The sequence below is a fragment of the Penaeus japonicus genome, unplaced genomic scaffold, assembly GCF_977035675.1.
Source record: "Penaeus japonicus unplaced genomic scaffold, GWHDUDI00000001_assembly GWHDUDI00000001, whole genome shotgun sequence".
NCBI lineage: Eukaryota > Metazoa > Arthropoda > Malacostraca > Decapoda > Penaeidae > Penaeus > Penaeus japonicus.
In genome coordinates this window covers 30,358,766-30,373,765 of record NW_028234403.1, presented here as the reverse complement: position 1 = coordinate 30,373,765, position 15,000 = coordinate 30,358,766, and the positions used below count along the sequence as shown (strand labels likewise).

General features: G+C 40.1%; 1 protein-coding gene across 4 annotated transcripts in view; it reads right to left on the bottom strand.

The window, feature by feature from the left end:
* Nucleotides 1-15,000, bottom strand: part of LOC122244999 (uncharacterized) — a 43,745-nt gene that overhangs the window by 515 nt on the left and 28,230 nt on the right. The window contains exons 2-4 of one of the 4 annotated variants that reach the window (XM_086538876.1): nucleotides 11,644-11,689; nucleotides 8,051-8,244; nucleotides 1-7,141 (exon numbers count right to left, since the gene is read on the bottom strand). The exon at nucleotides 1-7,141 is cut by the window's left edge and continues 515 nt beyond it. In XM_086538876.1, the coding sequence (XP_086395002.1) occupies nucleotides 5,695-7,020 (1,326 nt within the window). In that variant the 5' untranslated portion in view covers nucleotides 7,021-7,141; nucleotides 8,051-8,244; nucleotides 11,644-11,689 and the 3' untranslated portion in view covers nucleotides 1-5,694. The remainder of the gene's footprint in view (nucleotides 7,142-8,050; nucleotides 8,245-11,643; nucleotides 11,690-15,000) is intronic. The other 3 variants (XM_086538873.1, XM_086538877.1, XM_086538870.1) reach the window with 3 other exon arrangements.

Below are 15,000 nucleotides of genomic sequence, written 5' to 3'. Positions count from 1 at the left end.
GGAGAATACAATAAGGAGAAAGGATGATTAGGGGAAAAGTCCAAGAAGATGATTGAAGGAGGAGAGGGGGAGGAGGAGGACGAAAGGCTAGCGGTAAAAGCATTGCCTGTCTGAGTTTTGTCTGAACAGCAACGCAACAGTTACATGGAATAAAGGGAGTTAAGTAGATCAGTCCTTAGTGATTGTCATGAATATTAGTGATTATGCAAACATGTGTATATAGATAAACAGAGTGGTGAATAAGTATGTGCATATATCTTAGTCTGCAGGTAATTATATATATATATATATATATATATATATATATATATATATATATATATATATATATGTGTGTGTGTGTGTGTGTGTGTGTGTGTGTGTGTGTGTGTGTGTGTGTGTGTGTGTATGTGTGTGTGTGTGTGCGCGCGTACGAGCGTGTATGCATATGGATATATAAATGTATGTTAATAACTGAATACTGCAATACCATCGTAAAAAATATGTGAAACAAATACCACAAACACTGATTCAGCCAAAGCAACTCCCCACAATAAGCCAAGTGTACCATAAGCTCATAACTACGCAGGAAATGAAAGTGCAGAAATAAAAATAACATTTTGCAAATTAGTAAATTGTATGCTGAACTTCAATCCATGTTTTTGATCGAACTTTAAATAAATATATACACAACATCGATGCTTTCATGAATAACAAGTTTGGGATTTCATTGTTATCTGGAGGAAATACCGAACATAAAACTGCAATGATTTCAAGGAATGGCAAGTTCAACACACTGATTGGTGGTGAGAAAGAAAACGGGAAAATTAAGAAAAAAAAATGCGTGTAAAGAATGGAGAATAGTATATGGAAGGAAGATAAAATGAAAATTTGGTCATAGGAAGATGAGGGAAGCAACCATGATAAAATTAAGACGGCATTTTTTATAATAAGGTATTAAGTGACACGAAAGAATATTGAGAAGAAAAGTGAAATGGAAGAAAACAGAATCGACGAAGCAGAAGATAAATGGTAATTGGAAAGCATAGAAAATGGGAAGTGAGGAAAACATGGGAAGGACTGTTAGGAAAAAAGGAAAGGAAAAAAAAGGTGACACGTTTGCCTCTGAAGGAACTTGTGGACATTGAAACAAAAAAAAAGCCAGCCGTTGTCCATTAAAGAATTTGTATGTCAAAAAAGTTTACAGTCTAGATCTTTCTTGCTGAATTTCCAGTTTTCAGTAACGTAAACATGCTATGTCTTACCTCTATGAACAACCTATTCACTCAGACACAAAAATAAAGGATTCATATAAAACGCACACTCATTCAGATAAATAGGACCTCAGGCACACACACACACACACACAACCGTAATACAAATAACACAGGTAATTTCTGATTCATGTCTAACCACACATATTTATCCATGTGACAGGTAGTTGAACAATAATAATCATAATTAAAAAGAATCATTATAAAACATATACACATACAGTCAAACATGCTGCATTCCCTCCACACATAAGATTACAACATTTGCTTTAATTCAAGCTACACATCATTTGGTTTTTATTTCTCTTCACCAAAAAAATAAAATAATAATAATGATAAAATAAAATAAAATCAGCTGAAGGTACATAGCATGACTTGGGATTCCATTAAGCTTGTTTGGATGACCATGAGAGTTCAACCACCACACTGCAGGCGTTAGCTTCGTCGACTGAAAACTGGTTATTGACATTTTTTTTCTTTTTTTTTTGGTCCTGAGTGTTTTTTATTTATATATACACGTGACAAAAAAATAATAAATCCAGCCTTAAAACTAGGGGAGTAGACTGTACTGTATATTTACATCAAACCACCTCCTACTGTATAATATAGTCAACTCTCGTACAAAAAAACTCAGATAGTGAACAGTTTTGTATACCAACGCCACGAACTGCTATGAATACAAAAATATCTGTAAAAATACATCAAGAGTTGTATGCATGAACCCTGACGAGTTAATGTGAAGAGAATAAATTACAATTTAAATAAATAACATGTACACTCCTGAAGCATTTTGAAGCATACATCATTATCATCTATAGGGAGGAATTCAAGGAATGGGGGGAAATAAATACGAAATAAATAAATAAATAACAAAGAGATGATCAAATAATCAACCTTTTTTAAATGTAGGGCTAAATACACTTTTTTATCAATAATTTATAGTTTTAAAGAGTAGAGAGAGAGAACAGATTTGTAGATTATACATAACACATCTTTTTCGCCTACATGAAGGCTCCTCAGGGTTCCGAAAAATCGAGAAAAAATGGTCCCAAAAATACAAAAAAAATCCAAGATTTTAGAATTGCTACTCGTAAAATTTTGTTTCGCAAAAGTGAAGAAATCAGCACAAATCTAAATCGCATTCAAAGTTTGGTGCTTCATATTCAAATAGGATTTCATTGAGTAACAATGGCTAAAACCTTCGTCAATATGGCATTATCGCATTTTAGCAAACTTATTGCAAGCTCACCATGAACCAAGGCGTAACCGGTGGGAACGAGGCAAGGGAGTTACGTCCTTGTGGTACCTACCAGTACAGGTCAAAATCGGGGGCGATGCTCTGGGCTCCTTCTAAAAATAACGTTCTTGATAAATCACCATGGCAGCTAACACATTATTATTTTGTTTTTGTTTTTTTTTCCTTAGCAAACACATTTATTCTACCTACATCCAAATATGATGTGTTTTAACTTAAAAAGCCAAGGTTTACTCTCAACACTACTGCGGTTTATTAAAACCTCCACTGATTCCATAGCTGCGGCCGTGGGAAAAAGGCATTCTCGTAACGCCCGTTTTCTATACATCTTATCGGGAAGAAGACGAGCCTCTGGAGAGAACCTTAATTCCCAAGAGCATGAGAACCCTAAGATAAATAATAAATATGGAAAAACTTGGAACCCGAGCATCGCCTGATCCCGGTGCTACTGACACTACAACAACAACAATGGGGACTGGGGGAAGGGGGGAGGGGAGGGTGGCAGGTCGACGGGAACCAGCCCGCCGTCCACGACCTACTCTGAGAGGCCCTAAGTGGAAGTACTACTACAAGGACCCTTTGTGGAAAGTTAAGAGTTGTTTTTTTGCACCCTTAGCGATAAGTGTTTTATATTGTTTGCACTCGTAGTGGAGAGCGTGTCGCACTACGGGGTTTATAAGGGCCCCGAAAAGGAGCTTTATCACTGGAGAAGAGAGAGATTCCACGAACATGTAGACAGCCGTTTCGCCACGACAGCCCGGCGGTGAGGAGGCTGGTCGGCATCTCCCTCACCCGAGCGAGCACTTCGAATAGCGTCTTTGTAAACATCATGAGTCGTCTCGAATATAAGTAAACAACTAAACTTTTGAAATGATTTTCTTCCTCGATAACACGCTCGGAGGAAATTCTGGGAGAAAGTTGACATTCCTCCGGCGTGGTGGAGCTGCTGCTGCAGATGCCGCGCCGCTCGCTCCCAAATCACAGTGTCTTTTCACGCACTCACTCGCTCACGTCTTTAATCACATTATCTGTTCCTGATTTTTCCAAGACGGTGTCCGACTCATCCGCAGCTTATCACTTGCACCAACTTATTTCTCTTATTACTTCACCGTTCGTCATCACTTGCGATTTGTTTTTTCATATTATGATTTACACACGAGATTTCTAAATTCGAAGAAAATTTAAACGTTGAACACCATCTTCGTCAACCACGTAAAAGCTAGCCAGTATGTTCAACACTATACCACCATTCTCATAATCAATCATGCAAAATGCACGCGAGATATCTTGTGACGTCACCAAGAATGCAGGTTGTCAGGCGGGTCTGGTGGCGGGGGTAGGTAGAGGAGGAGGAGGAGAGGAGAGAGGAACGGAGGGAGGGAGGGAGGTGGAGCAGCGGCACCAGAAGTAGGTCATGCAGCAGCAGCAGCATTATCTGTCGTCATCGCCTGCGCCAGCCACAGCCATCGCCATCCCCACTCCGCCGCCTTCCCCACTCACAAAGATTGGTAATGTCTGTAGGGTCAAAACGTTGGAAGAACAGATTCCTTTCAGTCTCCCCTGTTCACGATGATGTCTATGTCGCTAGATCATTCCGCTGTTCGCTCATCAGTGACTGCCGAGTCCTGCTTGTCAGTCTTTAGGTCATAAATTGAATGTACTGCTTCCTGTCTACTCAACGGTCTTTAGTCTGACATATTGGAACGTATCAGTCAGTCTGTTTATGTCTTGCCATCTTGCACGTGGTAGACTCCTTCTGCATTCCATATTACACTATATTGTAGCGTGTTATTACCATTGTTAATTTTAATAAAATAAATATATATTTATATTCCGTCACATGTCATTCAGTTGGTTGGTTGAGGAAGAAGTGCGCTGGAACCCGTGTGAGTTACAGTGTATGTCATGTCCTGTTTTCAAAACGTAAGGGGGATTGTGAGCCGAGATGTGTCGAGTTCTGCTTGTGTAGGTCAAGTGCTTTGTGCAGGGGTGGGCAGGGAAGGGGTGGAGGGGGTAGGGGGAAGGTAGTGATGCTGACAGCCATGGAGTGTCTGCGCGTACATATGCCTCTCTTACACTCGCACACCCTCCTGCTGCTTTGCTTTTATTGTTCATATCTATTGTTGCTTTGTCTTAAGAAATAGCTGTGTCTTCCCGGTGCCGAGAGTCATTCTGGACGCCAGCGACTCTGAGAGAGCCTGGAAAGTGCGGGGTCCAGGGTGAGTCCAGGAATTTGTTTGGTTTTGGCATGTTCCAGGCACACCGTCTAGCGTGGGCAACCCAAAAACTAGTATCCGGAGACCAAGATCCTGGGCTGGAGCCGAGGTCCGGGTGAGAGACAACCCCTTTCCGGGCGGGAGGCGGCGTGACCCAGATGGGAAGTGGGTCGCTGGCGCTCTCTCCCGCGCCGCCGCCCCCAGCCCACCCCGCCCCGCACCCATCGTGGCCAGCCCCCGCTCCTCCGCCTCGCCTCAATATCCTGCATGTCAGTGCTGGAATAAGAACACGAGATTCTGTCCCACAAGCGCGTGGTGATCGGCATGAAGGGGGTGCTTGGCTGGGCTGGGGAGTGGGGGGTGACCACAGAACCAGAGAGGTGGGACGAGGATCTGGTGGAGGGGGAAGGAGGGTGGGAGAGGGGTGGCATCTTCAAGACCCGGGGCTGTAGCTAACAGCTTTCACTTCACTTCCAACCTGTGTTTCTCTCTCCCTCTTTCTCCCACAGAACACACAACACCACAAGTCCATGGCCAATGTCAAGGGTGAAGAAGGCGTCCCAGGGGCAGCTCCTGCGAGAGAGCTGGCCGAAACCCCGGTCCCACCAGCAGGCACAGGCCATACCAGCCTGCCTCCGCATCCTGTTCTGGGACAGCTTTTGTTTGCAGAAGGGTTTTCATATAGATACAGTGTCATTCTTGGCACAACATTGTCTCTTACAGTCATTTTAGCTCACTGTTAAATTAGCTCGGCAGGCATAAAGGCTTGAGAATGAACTGTTATGAGCATCAAACACATTTAACATTGACTGGAGCCGCTGAATTGGCTCTCGTGGTCGAACGAATTTCTCGTGGCATCCGGCGCGTTGTTGGCGTCTACCTCTTCTCTAGGGTATAGTAAATAAGGGAATAAATAAGAAGGAGAACCGGGCGAGACAGAAGCAACATGGGAGGCGAGGGCGGGTCGGCTTCAATCCCTGGTGACGCGCTTGTGGATTTGATAGTGCTTGAGCAGGTGAGCCTTTTGTCGGAACGCCTTCCCGCACGTCTCGCACTTGAAGGGCTTCTCGCCGGTGTGTGTGCGGAGGTGGACCTTGATGTTGGACTTGTTGAGGAAGCCGCGGTTGCACACGGTGCAGCGGTGAATGGGCTTGTCTTTGGTGCCCTCTGTAGCGATGGGCAGTTTTGTACTCTTGTTCATGCGGTTGCGGTTCTTGTTCTTCATGCCAGGGAAGTCCAGGCCGAGCTTGGTGGAGGACAGGTCGGTGGACTCGGGCGAGGCCAGCTGGGTCTTGTCCAGGTACGACCTGTTGTCGTATTTGCCTGTGGTGAGGAGGTCGTCCGTGGTCGTGACGGCAAAACTGTTGGGATCAGTGGTGTGCGGCATAGAATCCTTTTGTGTGTAGTAATGAGAGCGCGCGAACATGGGGTCGGCCTTCAGAAGTCCTCCTCCAACGTCCTTCAGGCCCTGTGTGAGTCGCGCCTGTAAGATAGGCATCGAAATTTCGTTTTTATGGCAGTTTCCCTCCGACATGAGGCCTTGCAAGTAATTGTTGTTGGTGACAGCTCCTGCAGCCAGAAGCGAAGTCAGCATCGGGGAATGCGTGGGCGTCTGGGCGTACTCTATGGTGCTGTGGGTGATGGTGGTGGTGGAGGGCTGGGGCACCTGCGTCGCTAAGGACAGGCCCGTCGGGGACATGGTGGAGTTGACCATAGGGTCAGAGGGCTCCACCTTGACGCCACCGCTCATGCTCTCGAAGAACGCCTCGATGTCCTGGAACTCGTGGGCGTTGAGTGGCTCCAGCGACTCCGGCAGCATGATGTTGTTGATACTTGTGTTGATATTGTTGTCAGCGATGGCGCTGCCAATGATGGAGGCAATGTCGTCGATGTCCTGCGAGATGGAGTATCCCTGGTGGCAGCCGTCGGGCTTCTGGGTGGACGACAGTGGCGACGTGGTGGTGGTGACGGGCTCGGGCGTCCCGGTGTAGCCCAGGAAGGTGTTGGTGTTGGTGATGGCGCCCTTGTACTGGCTCCCGGGGGAGTTGGACGAAGTGGACGAGCTGTCATGGCGGGACGAGGCCGAAGTATCTGGCGACGCCGTCAGGTAGTCGAGGGGCTCGAGCGGTTTCAGCTCGGCGAAGGTGGAGTTTGGAGGCGGCAGATCCCGCAGGAAGGAATCCAGGGGGTCCATGGCGGCCTTGGGGTCCGTGGCGTAGCGTGGTTCGAGCAGGTCCTCATGAACCCACGCATGGACACCATCAGGGGAGTCCGCGGGCTGAGGGTAGAATTTCATCTGGGCTCCTGGCTGGGGCGTGGCTGCGGTTGTGGGTGGGGGCGTGGTGCATGAAGCGCGTGGACGCGGTCAGATGGCACCCAGCATCATACAGCCCCTGTAACGGCCTCCACCCGCTCGCCTGCAACATACACAATAGACAAAAGTTAAAACACATAGAGGGACAGATGCACAAGATGGTACACACCTGCACGCCATACACAGCTGCCTGTACAGCCACACATCCGCACATCACACTACATTCACCTCTATCAGACACCTTTTCATCGAGCCAAATATGCACATCATACACCAGTTATCTAAACATACATCTTAAGCACAGACAACTTCAGTCATATACAGCGTCAGTCATGAAGGGAACAAAAGTACATTCACAGTAGATCAGTCACGACGCATAAAAATAGTCAAAGTACAAGGTAACGTCAAGATTCAAATCACAATCTTCACCATCCACCCAAACATTCATGAAACATTCACAACAGGCACTCTACAAAAGCACATCACACGAGAAAGATAATCAAGATATAAACACACATTTTCAATAGGTAAGAGTATATGTCAATAGGTGTCTCTGTCGAAAGATAATGAGCAGTCCGTTCGTTTGTTTGTGTTGTAGAAACAGACGCGATTATTCACACAAACTGCCACACAAAGAAACACACACAGAGATATACAGGCGACATTGCATAGAGAATGACAGACGGTACACAAGTGCTCAGTAAATATCATATGTAGTACATAATAAAATAAAAGAAGTTTATCCACGTAAATAGTATTTGAGATCATATTGACCCAGCCTTCTACTGCGACACTACCGCAAGAATGGCGTGGCAACACCAGGTCAGTTGTGAAATTGCTCAAGACAGAAGTAAAGAAACAGAAGCTAGTAAAGGAAAATCAATAATTGTACATTCTATCGAGGAAAAAACATCTCATGCGTGAGAAACACAAAGGAAGCATTACATTACAGAAACAAAATACTCTGACATGCACATCAAACTGAGCGCCTGTGCATGGCACAGGTACCTACCTTTCTTGAGCCCTTTATACGCGATGTCTTAGACATGCACACAACTTCACTGACTGACTACAACATTCCTGAATGTCGACTGATCCGTCACCATAACTATTAACAATTGTGGGCGTCTTCAGACCGATGTCGGCCGACGGGAGGTGGGAAGGACACACGCCCAGCGCTCCTGTGTTACGTCCCGTTCGCCAGATCTGTCCCGTGGACATTGCCAAATGTTAATGTACAAGTGTAGACGTGTCTGTACTAGTATAAGGCAAATGTAGGTGAATGTGTGCAATCATGCTTATCATGCATTCGTGAAGGCATCTATATGGTTGTAATGGTACATTTAAGTTTCCTATATCACTTTACTGTCAACACCCTGGGATTCGTACATACGTATTTCCAAAAACACTTTGTAGCCATTAACATTATCAAACCTTATGGTTCTCAAGATGTACTTCTATCCATGTGAAACCGCTAAAAGATAATATATTTATATAAGGAGTCTTTTCTCCACATTAGGAAATAATTCCATGTAAAATTCAAAATTATAAACAAGCACATACAAAACATCTATAACTGAATGAAAACAATGTACTTGTATTAAGAGAGCAATCCTTGCATATTCTACCCACATGCAACTAGTGAAGATCGAAATGCTTGAGCCTCGACAACCGACTATCTATTGGGCCGTAATAATTATCTAGCACTCTCCCCCTTAACCCATACCCCCACACCCACTTCAACAAGCGTTGGCCAGTACTAGTATCATCATTAAAGAAATATTATCATATGAAAAGACAAAAAAAAATGAACAAAAACAATGTAACAATAGCAATCATTTACGGTGCAGCGGGACTCTTAAATAGAAGCTTACACGAGTGGTTAGCTTGTGACAATGTGTGTATTGTGTTGTAAATGAGGAACTAGCCAAGTAGGGCACTAGTGAATAGCCACTACAGGATGTATGGTCTGTTGCTGAGAATGGCGGTAGTTTTTTATTCTCTATTCGTGGTGTTGTTTTTATAAATGGTATTTTGGGTGACATGTGTTTAGATGCAAGATTTTATAACAAACATCACTTTAATCACATATACATTACAAATCATGCGTAATTACTAAAAGTCAACTTGAGCTAAAGGACATAAAACGCCCCCCCCAAAAAAAAAAAAAAAAAAAATATATATATATACATATATATACAGATATATACATACATATATATATATATATATATATATATATATATATATATATATAAAGTTAGTATGACGTCATTTCTTTGAGTAAAAAAAATGTGGGGGAAAGTTTTCAAGTTTGTGTTTGGATGAGACGTTGCGCCAGGTATGAGTGGCCGTGAGAGCAGTCAAGGACCTGGCAAGGGCTGTCATTATCAAGTTGCTTTAAAGCGACTTAAAACAAGAAGGAAATAGTAATAGTAATAATGAACTGGTATGGACGCTGTGTGGCTGTGTTAAAATATTTCTCAACCCTTTCCCTGTCTCCCCTTCCCTCTTTGCAATCCGTTTTGTTTACAAAATGTTGAAAATGCAGCATATGAAAAATCTATAAGAAATCGTGAGATATCCCGCCCTACCTCCATCTCCACCCCCTTCCTGCAATACCATCTTATTTGCAATATTTTTTGAAAAACACAAGGCAAATTGAACTCGAAGACGACAAGGCAGCAACATTTCACCGGCCTTCGGGGGCGTATTTTAGAGTCGTAAGTCCGCGTAACCAAAACACCATTTCGATGCCTCGGTGGCCTATAACATGTGGTCTGTAATGGATGTTAATTCGACCACGTGGTACCTGAGGGTGCCGTTAGTTCCGCTTGCCGCCGCCAGATGGGAGGAGTGTTGACGTCAGAGTTGCCAGTGACTTCGGGTGCTCAATATATGCTTTCCTCAATTTTGTAGAATTTCTCTGGATGTATCTACAAACCTCCCAGCAAAAGGGAACCAAATTTATCCCACACATATCCATCCTTTATAAACCAAAACAACAGAATATACAAAACACACAAACAAAAAACAACCACAACGAACAAACCCAAAGGGAAATAAATTGCCACGCCTGCCGAAGGAAACAGAGGTTCTCAACCTTGAGACCTTGGCAGCGCTGGTTGGCGTCTCACTTTCTACTCTGACACACATAGGAGCGAGTGCCACCTTGCTGCGTACCAAGAGACCGCACTCGTGGCTGCCTCGTGCGGATTGTGCCGCATGTCAAGTGATGTTTTCTGTTGTACTATTTTTATTTTTTATTTTTTTTGTTCTACACCTCGCTTTTTTCGGGGGGAGAGGGAGACAGAATGTAAGGATGAATATCTTTGGTGTAAGTGTGCGTGTGTGTGTGTGTGTGTGTGTGTGTGTGTGTGTGTGTGTGTGTGTGTGTGTGTGTGTGTGTGTGTGTGTGTGTGTGTGTTGCTAAATGAGTGTGATTGTATGTTTTTGTTTATCTATCTACGTGTATGTCTATATATGATTCATTGTGTCTATATATATATATATATATATATATATATATATATATATATATATATATATATATATATATACATATGTATATGAATGCGTATGTGTCTTTATATGCATGAGTGCACGTTATCATTCATGTGTGTGTGTGCGCTTATGTGTTTGTGCGTGTGCATGGCCATGGGTGTTTCCCCCCTTCTTAAATTGTTATGTGCGTATGATTTACTGCATTTTATTTTCCTTTCTTTTGCATAACAGAATGGCATTGAAATCCCTTACAGATGGGTTATATTTCACTTTTATGTCCTTTAACCAACCGACCTTCAACATTCTCTGTTTTATACAGTATATGTGCATATAAACATATCTGAGTGTGTGTGTATTATATATTTATATATATATATATATATATATATATATATATATATGTGTGTATATATATATATATATATATATATATATATATATATATATGTATGTATGTATGTATATATAAATGTATGTATCTATGCATATATATGTATATATATATATATATATATATATATATATATATATATATATATGTATATATAAATATATATATATATAGATATATATATATATATATATATATATATATATATATATATATATATATATATGTATATATAAATATATGTATATATACATATATATATATATATATATTTACATATATATATGTAAATGATTATACATATGTATACATTTTTTATACATATATATACATACACATATACATACATAGACATATATATAAGTATATGTATATATGTATATATACATATATTTTATTAATATATATATATATGTGTGTGTGTGTGTAAATGTGTGTATGTAAATGTATGTATGGTTATGCTTTAAATCTACAATTTGTCAAACGATCCCATACTTTTATATCTATAACATGTGTGATATCCAAGAACAACCCAATAGAACAAACTAGACCACTATTATCTACAGGAACGTCCCAAACAAGAAATACTACATCAAAGGAGACGATTTTTTTTCACACGAGCTACAACTGAAACCCCGAAACCCTGCACCAGCGCCCGGGCAAGACAGTGGAGGATTCTACAACTACGAAAAAGCAGGCGGGATACATACGTAAGCACATTTTACCTGCGAGACACCTCGTCGGATCAGCCACGTCCTGTTGGAAAGAGACAAGAAATTCAATTAATAATGAAACTCGATATTAAGAGAGATAACATTGACACAAGTGATGTGGAGAGACAAAAGAGTATTTGGGAAATTTGAAGACGTAGAGGTATGGATTCGTAAAAATATGGAATGCACGATTTCATTGAAACAATTTGAAAATATAAGAATATTGAAAAGGGGGCAAAATGTATAACGATATCCTGTACGCGTATGAAGACAGAAGTTGCACAAACATTATAATACTTATGCATCATTATGACAATCACAAAAACATAAATGCGAAATAAACAGCACGAACAAAAAAGAAACTAGGACACTTTTTTCCCTTAATGAATTACTACGGCATGTTCACGGTTATGGGAATCCCCTGATAAGCGGGACACGCCGTTGATAATTGACAATGGCAAGTGGAAGGTAAGTGTAGAAAAGTACTCTCTTAATGGGAACACTTTTTAGTGTTCATAATCTCAGTGAGCAGAACCACTTGGCTCGGAGCGGTAGTCGTGACATACATATTCACGTACGAGTACACGCTAAACACGGGCGGAATAATCAGCATGCTGGCGCGTGATTAAATGCTACGTGTGTACCTGAATTCGTGTTTGTATTTTGATCCGTGTATATGCATGCAATTATGATTTCGTAATACTTCAACATACTTTGTCACACACATATGTGTATGTATATATGTATATATATATATATATATATATAGATATATATATATATATATATATATGTGTGTATATACATATATATACATATTATCATTATATTATCAAAATATGTATATGTATATATATATGTATATATACATATGAATATATTTTTATTTATAATATGTATATATACATATATATACATATCTATATATATATTTATATATGTATGTATACATATGTATATGTATATGTAATATGTATATGTATATGCATATATATGTATATGTATATATATATGTGTGTGTGTGTGTATACACACATATATATACATATACATATATTGTAAATATCGTACGCCCATGCATATGACATATATATATATATATATATATATATATATATATATATATATATATATATATATATATATATAATTAGAATATTCTACGAGAAAACGCGAAGAGCCAAACGGAAAACCGCAAAGGCCGAAACCGAAAGGGGAATTCTGATAACTCTTTACTTCGGCAATGAAATCCCCGCGGAATAGCCGGGGTCTCGGGAGCATCACGTGGTAGGGCTCGTGTGCGGGGAATACATAATACATCTTCTGCTGCATGATTAAGTCGATGCGTCATGCCTCTAATCGCAATGATGGTAATGCTGCTGATGATGATAATGATGACGATGGTGATGTTACTACCACTACCAATATTATTGGTATTAGTAAGGATAATGATGTCATGAGGGATGATGATGATGATGATGATAATGATGATAATGATGATAATGATGGTGATAATGATAATCATAACAATTATTATTGTTGGCATTAACACTACTGTTGTTATTACCTCCAACACTACTACTAGTTATCATAAATTTACATGCGTTCAATCATGCATTTTAGCTTTCCATTGCATGACTAGGCACAATCATTACGGAGGTAGATGACCTGCATGGCGGCGACAACGTGATGTATAGGAAAAGAGAAAGCAAGAAGGAGTAGAAGGAGACAGATGAGTAAAGATTCAGGCAGTGAGAGAAGGAGTTAGAAAATAAGATAAATAAAAGTGGGGCCTAGATAGTGATGGAGAACGAAAGAAAGAAAAAATAGACAGAGGAAGATAGAGACACAATCTAATAGGTAGACAGCTAGACAGAACAAAACATTGACATGACAGCACGTAGACCGAAAAGCAGAGAGAGAGAGAGAGAAAGAGAGATAGAGACAGAGAGAGAGAGAGAATGAGAGAAATATCCCCCAACCTCCAAACTCAAATACACTCAACCAATGTCCAACAACTGGTAGTATCACACACGGGTCAGCCACGACAACAGTGACCAAGAAACAACCTTGATGTTTTTCAACCCGAGAGTAAAGTTTCATTGCCGTCACGCCCACTACTCCCCGACGTTAGGTTTCGCCATATTACCGTTGTCAACAATGTTATTCACTTAACAGCTGGGTCCGAGGGCGGAGGGGGGGGGGGCTGGGGTAATGATCGTATTGTCTCAAGACAAGATAATGTTTCATATCAAATTTATACCGTACTGTAATGAATTGTGGGGTTGGTATTGGGGCTGTTATTTTGACTAGGTCAGTGCGTCTCTCTCTCTCTCTCTCTCTCTCTCTCTCTCTCTCTCTCTCTCTCTCTCTCTCTCTCTCTCTCTCTCTCTCTCTCTCTCTATATATATATATATATATATATATATATATATATATATATATATATATATATATATATATATAGATATATATATGTGTGTGTGTGTGTGTGTGTACATATGTATATATATATATATATGTATATATATGTATATATATATGTATATATATATGTATATATATATGGATATATATATAAATATATATATATATATATATATATATATATATATATATTTATATATATATATACACATATCTGTGTGCGTGTGTGTTTGGGTGTGTATGTAGGGATGTCTGTATGTATATATATATATATATATATATATATATATATATATATATATATATTATATATATATATATACATATCTGTGTGTGTGTGTGTTTGGGTGTGTATGTAGGGATGTCTATATGTATATATATATATATATATATATATATATATATATATATATATATATATATATATATATATATATATATATATATATATATATATATATATATATATACATACATATATACATATAGCCATAAGCGTGTGAATGTCTGGTTGTGCATGTGTATTAATATGTGCGCATGTTAAAATGAAGATTAATAGGCAGTCTACAAGCATGATTGAACAGTTGAATTAACACATAAATACAGGGATACATACACTTGCGTAGATACATAACGTGCATACATCCAAACATACACGTATGCACACTCTTATACATTCATACACAATGGATATTTACACCTACCCATATGTTCTTGTAAGACAGCAAGATATGAGGAGAAAGAATGGATGAGACTGACAGATAGACAAAGAAAGAAACAGGTAGAGGAATACAGATAGACAGCTAAACAAACACAGAGAGATAGACTGGCTAACTAACAAACAGACAAATAAACAGAATGACAGAGACGAATGGACACACACTTATAGTCAAGCGGACACAAGATAGAGACAGAGCGAGAAAGAGA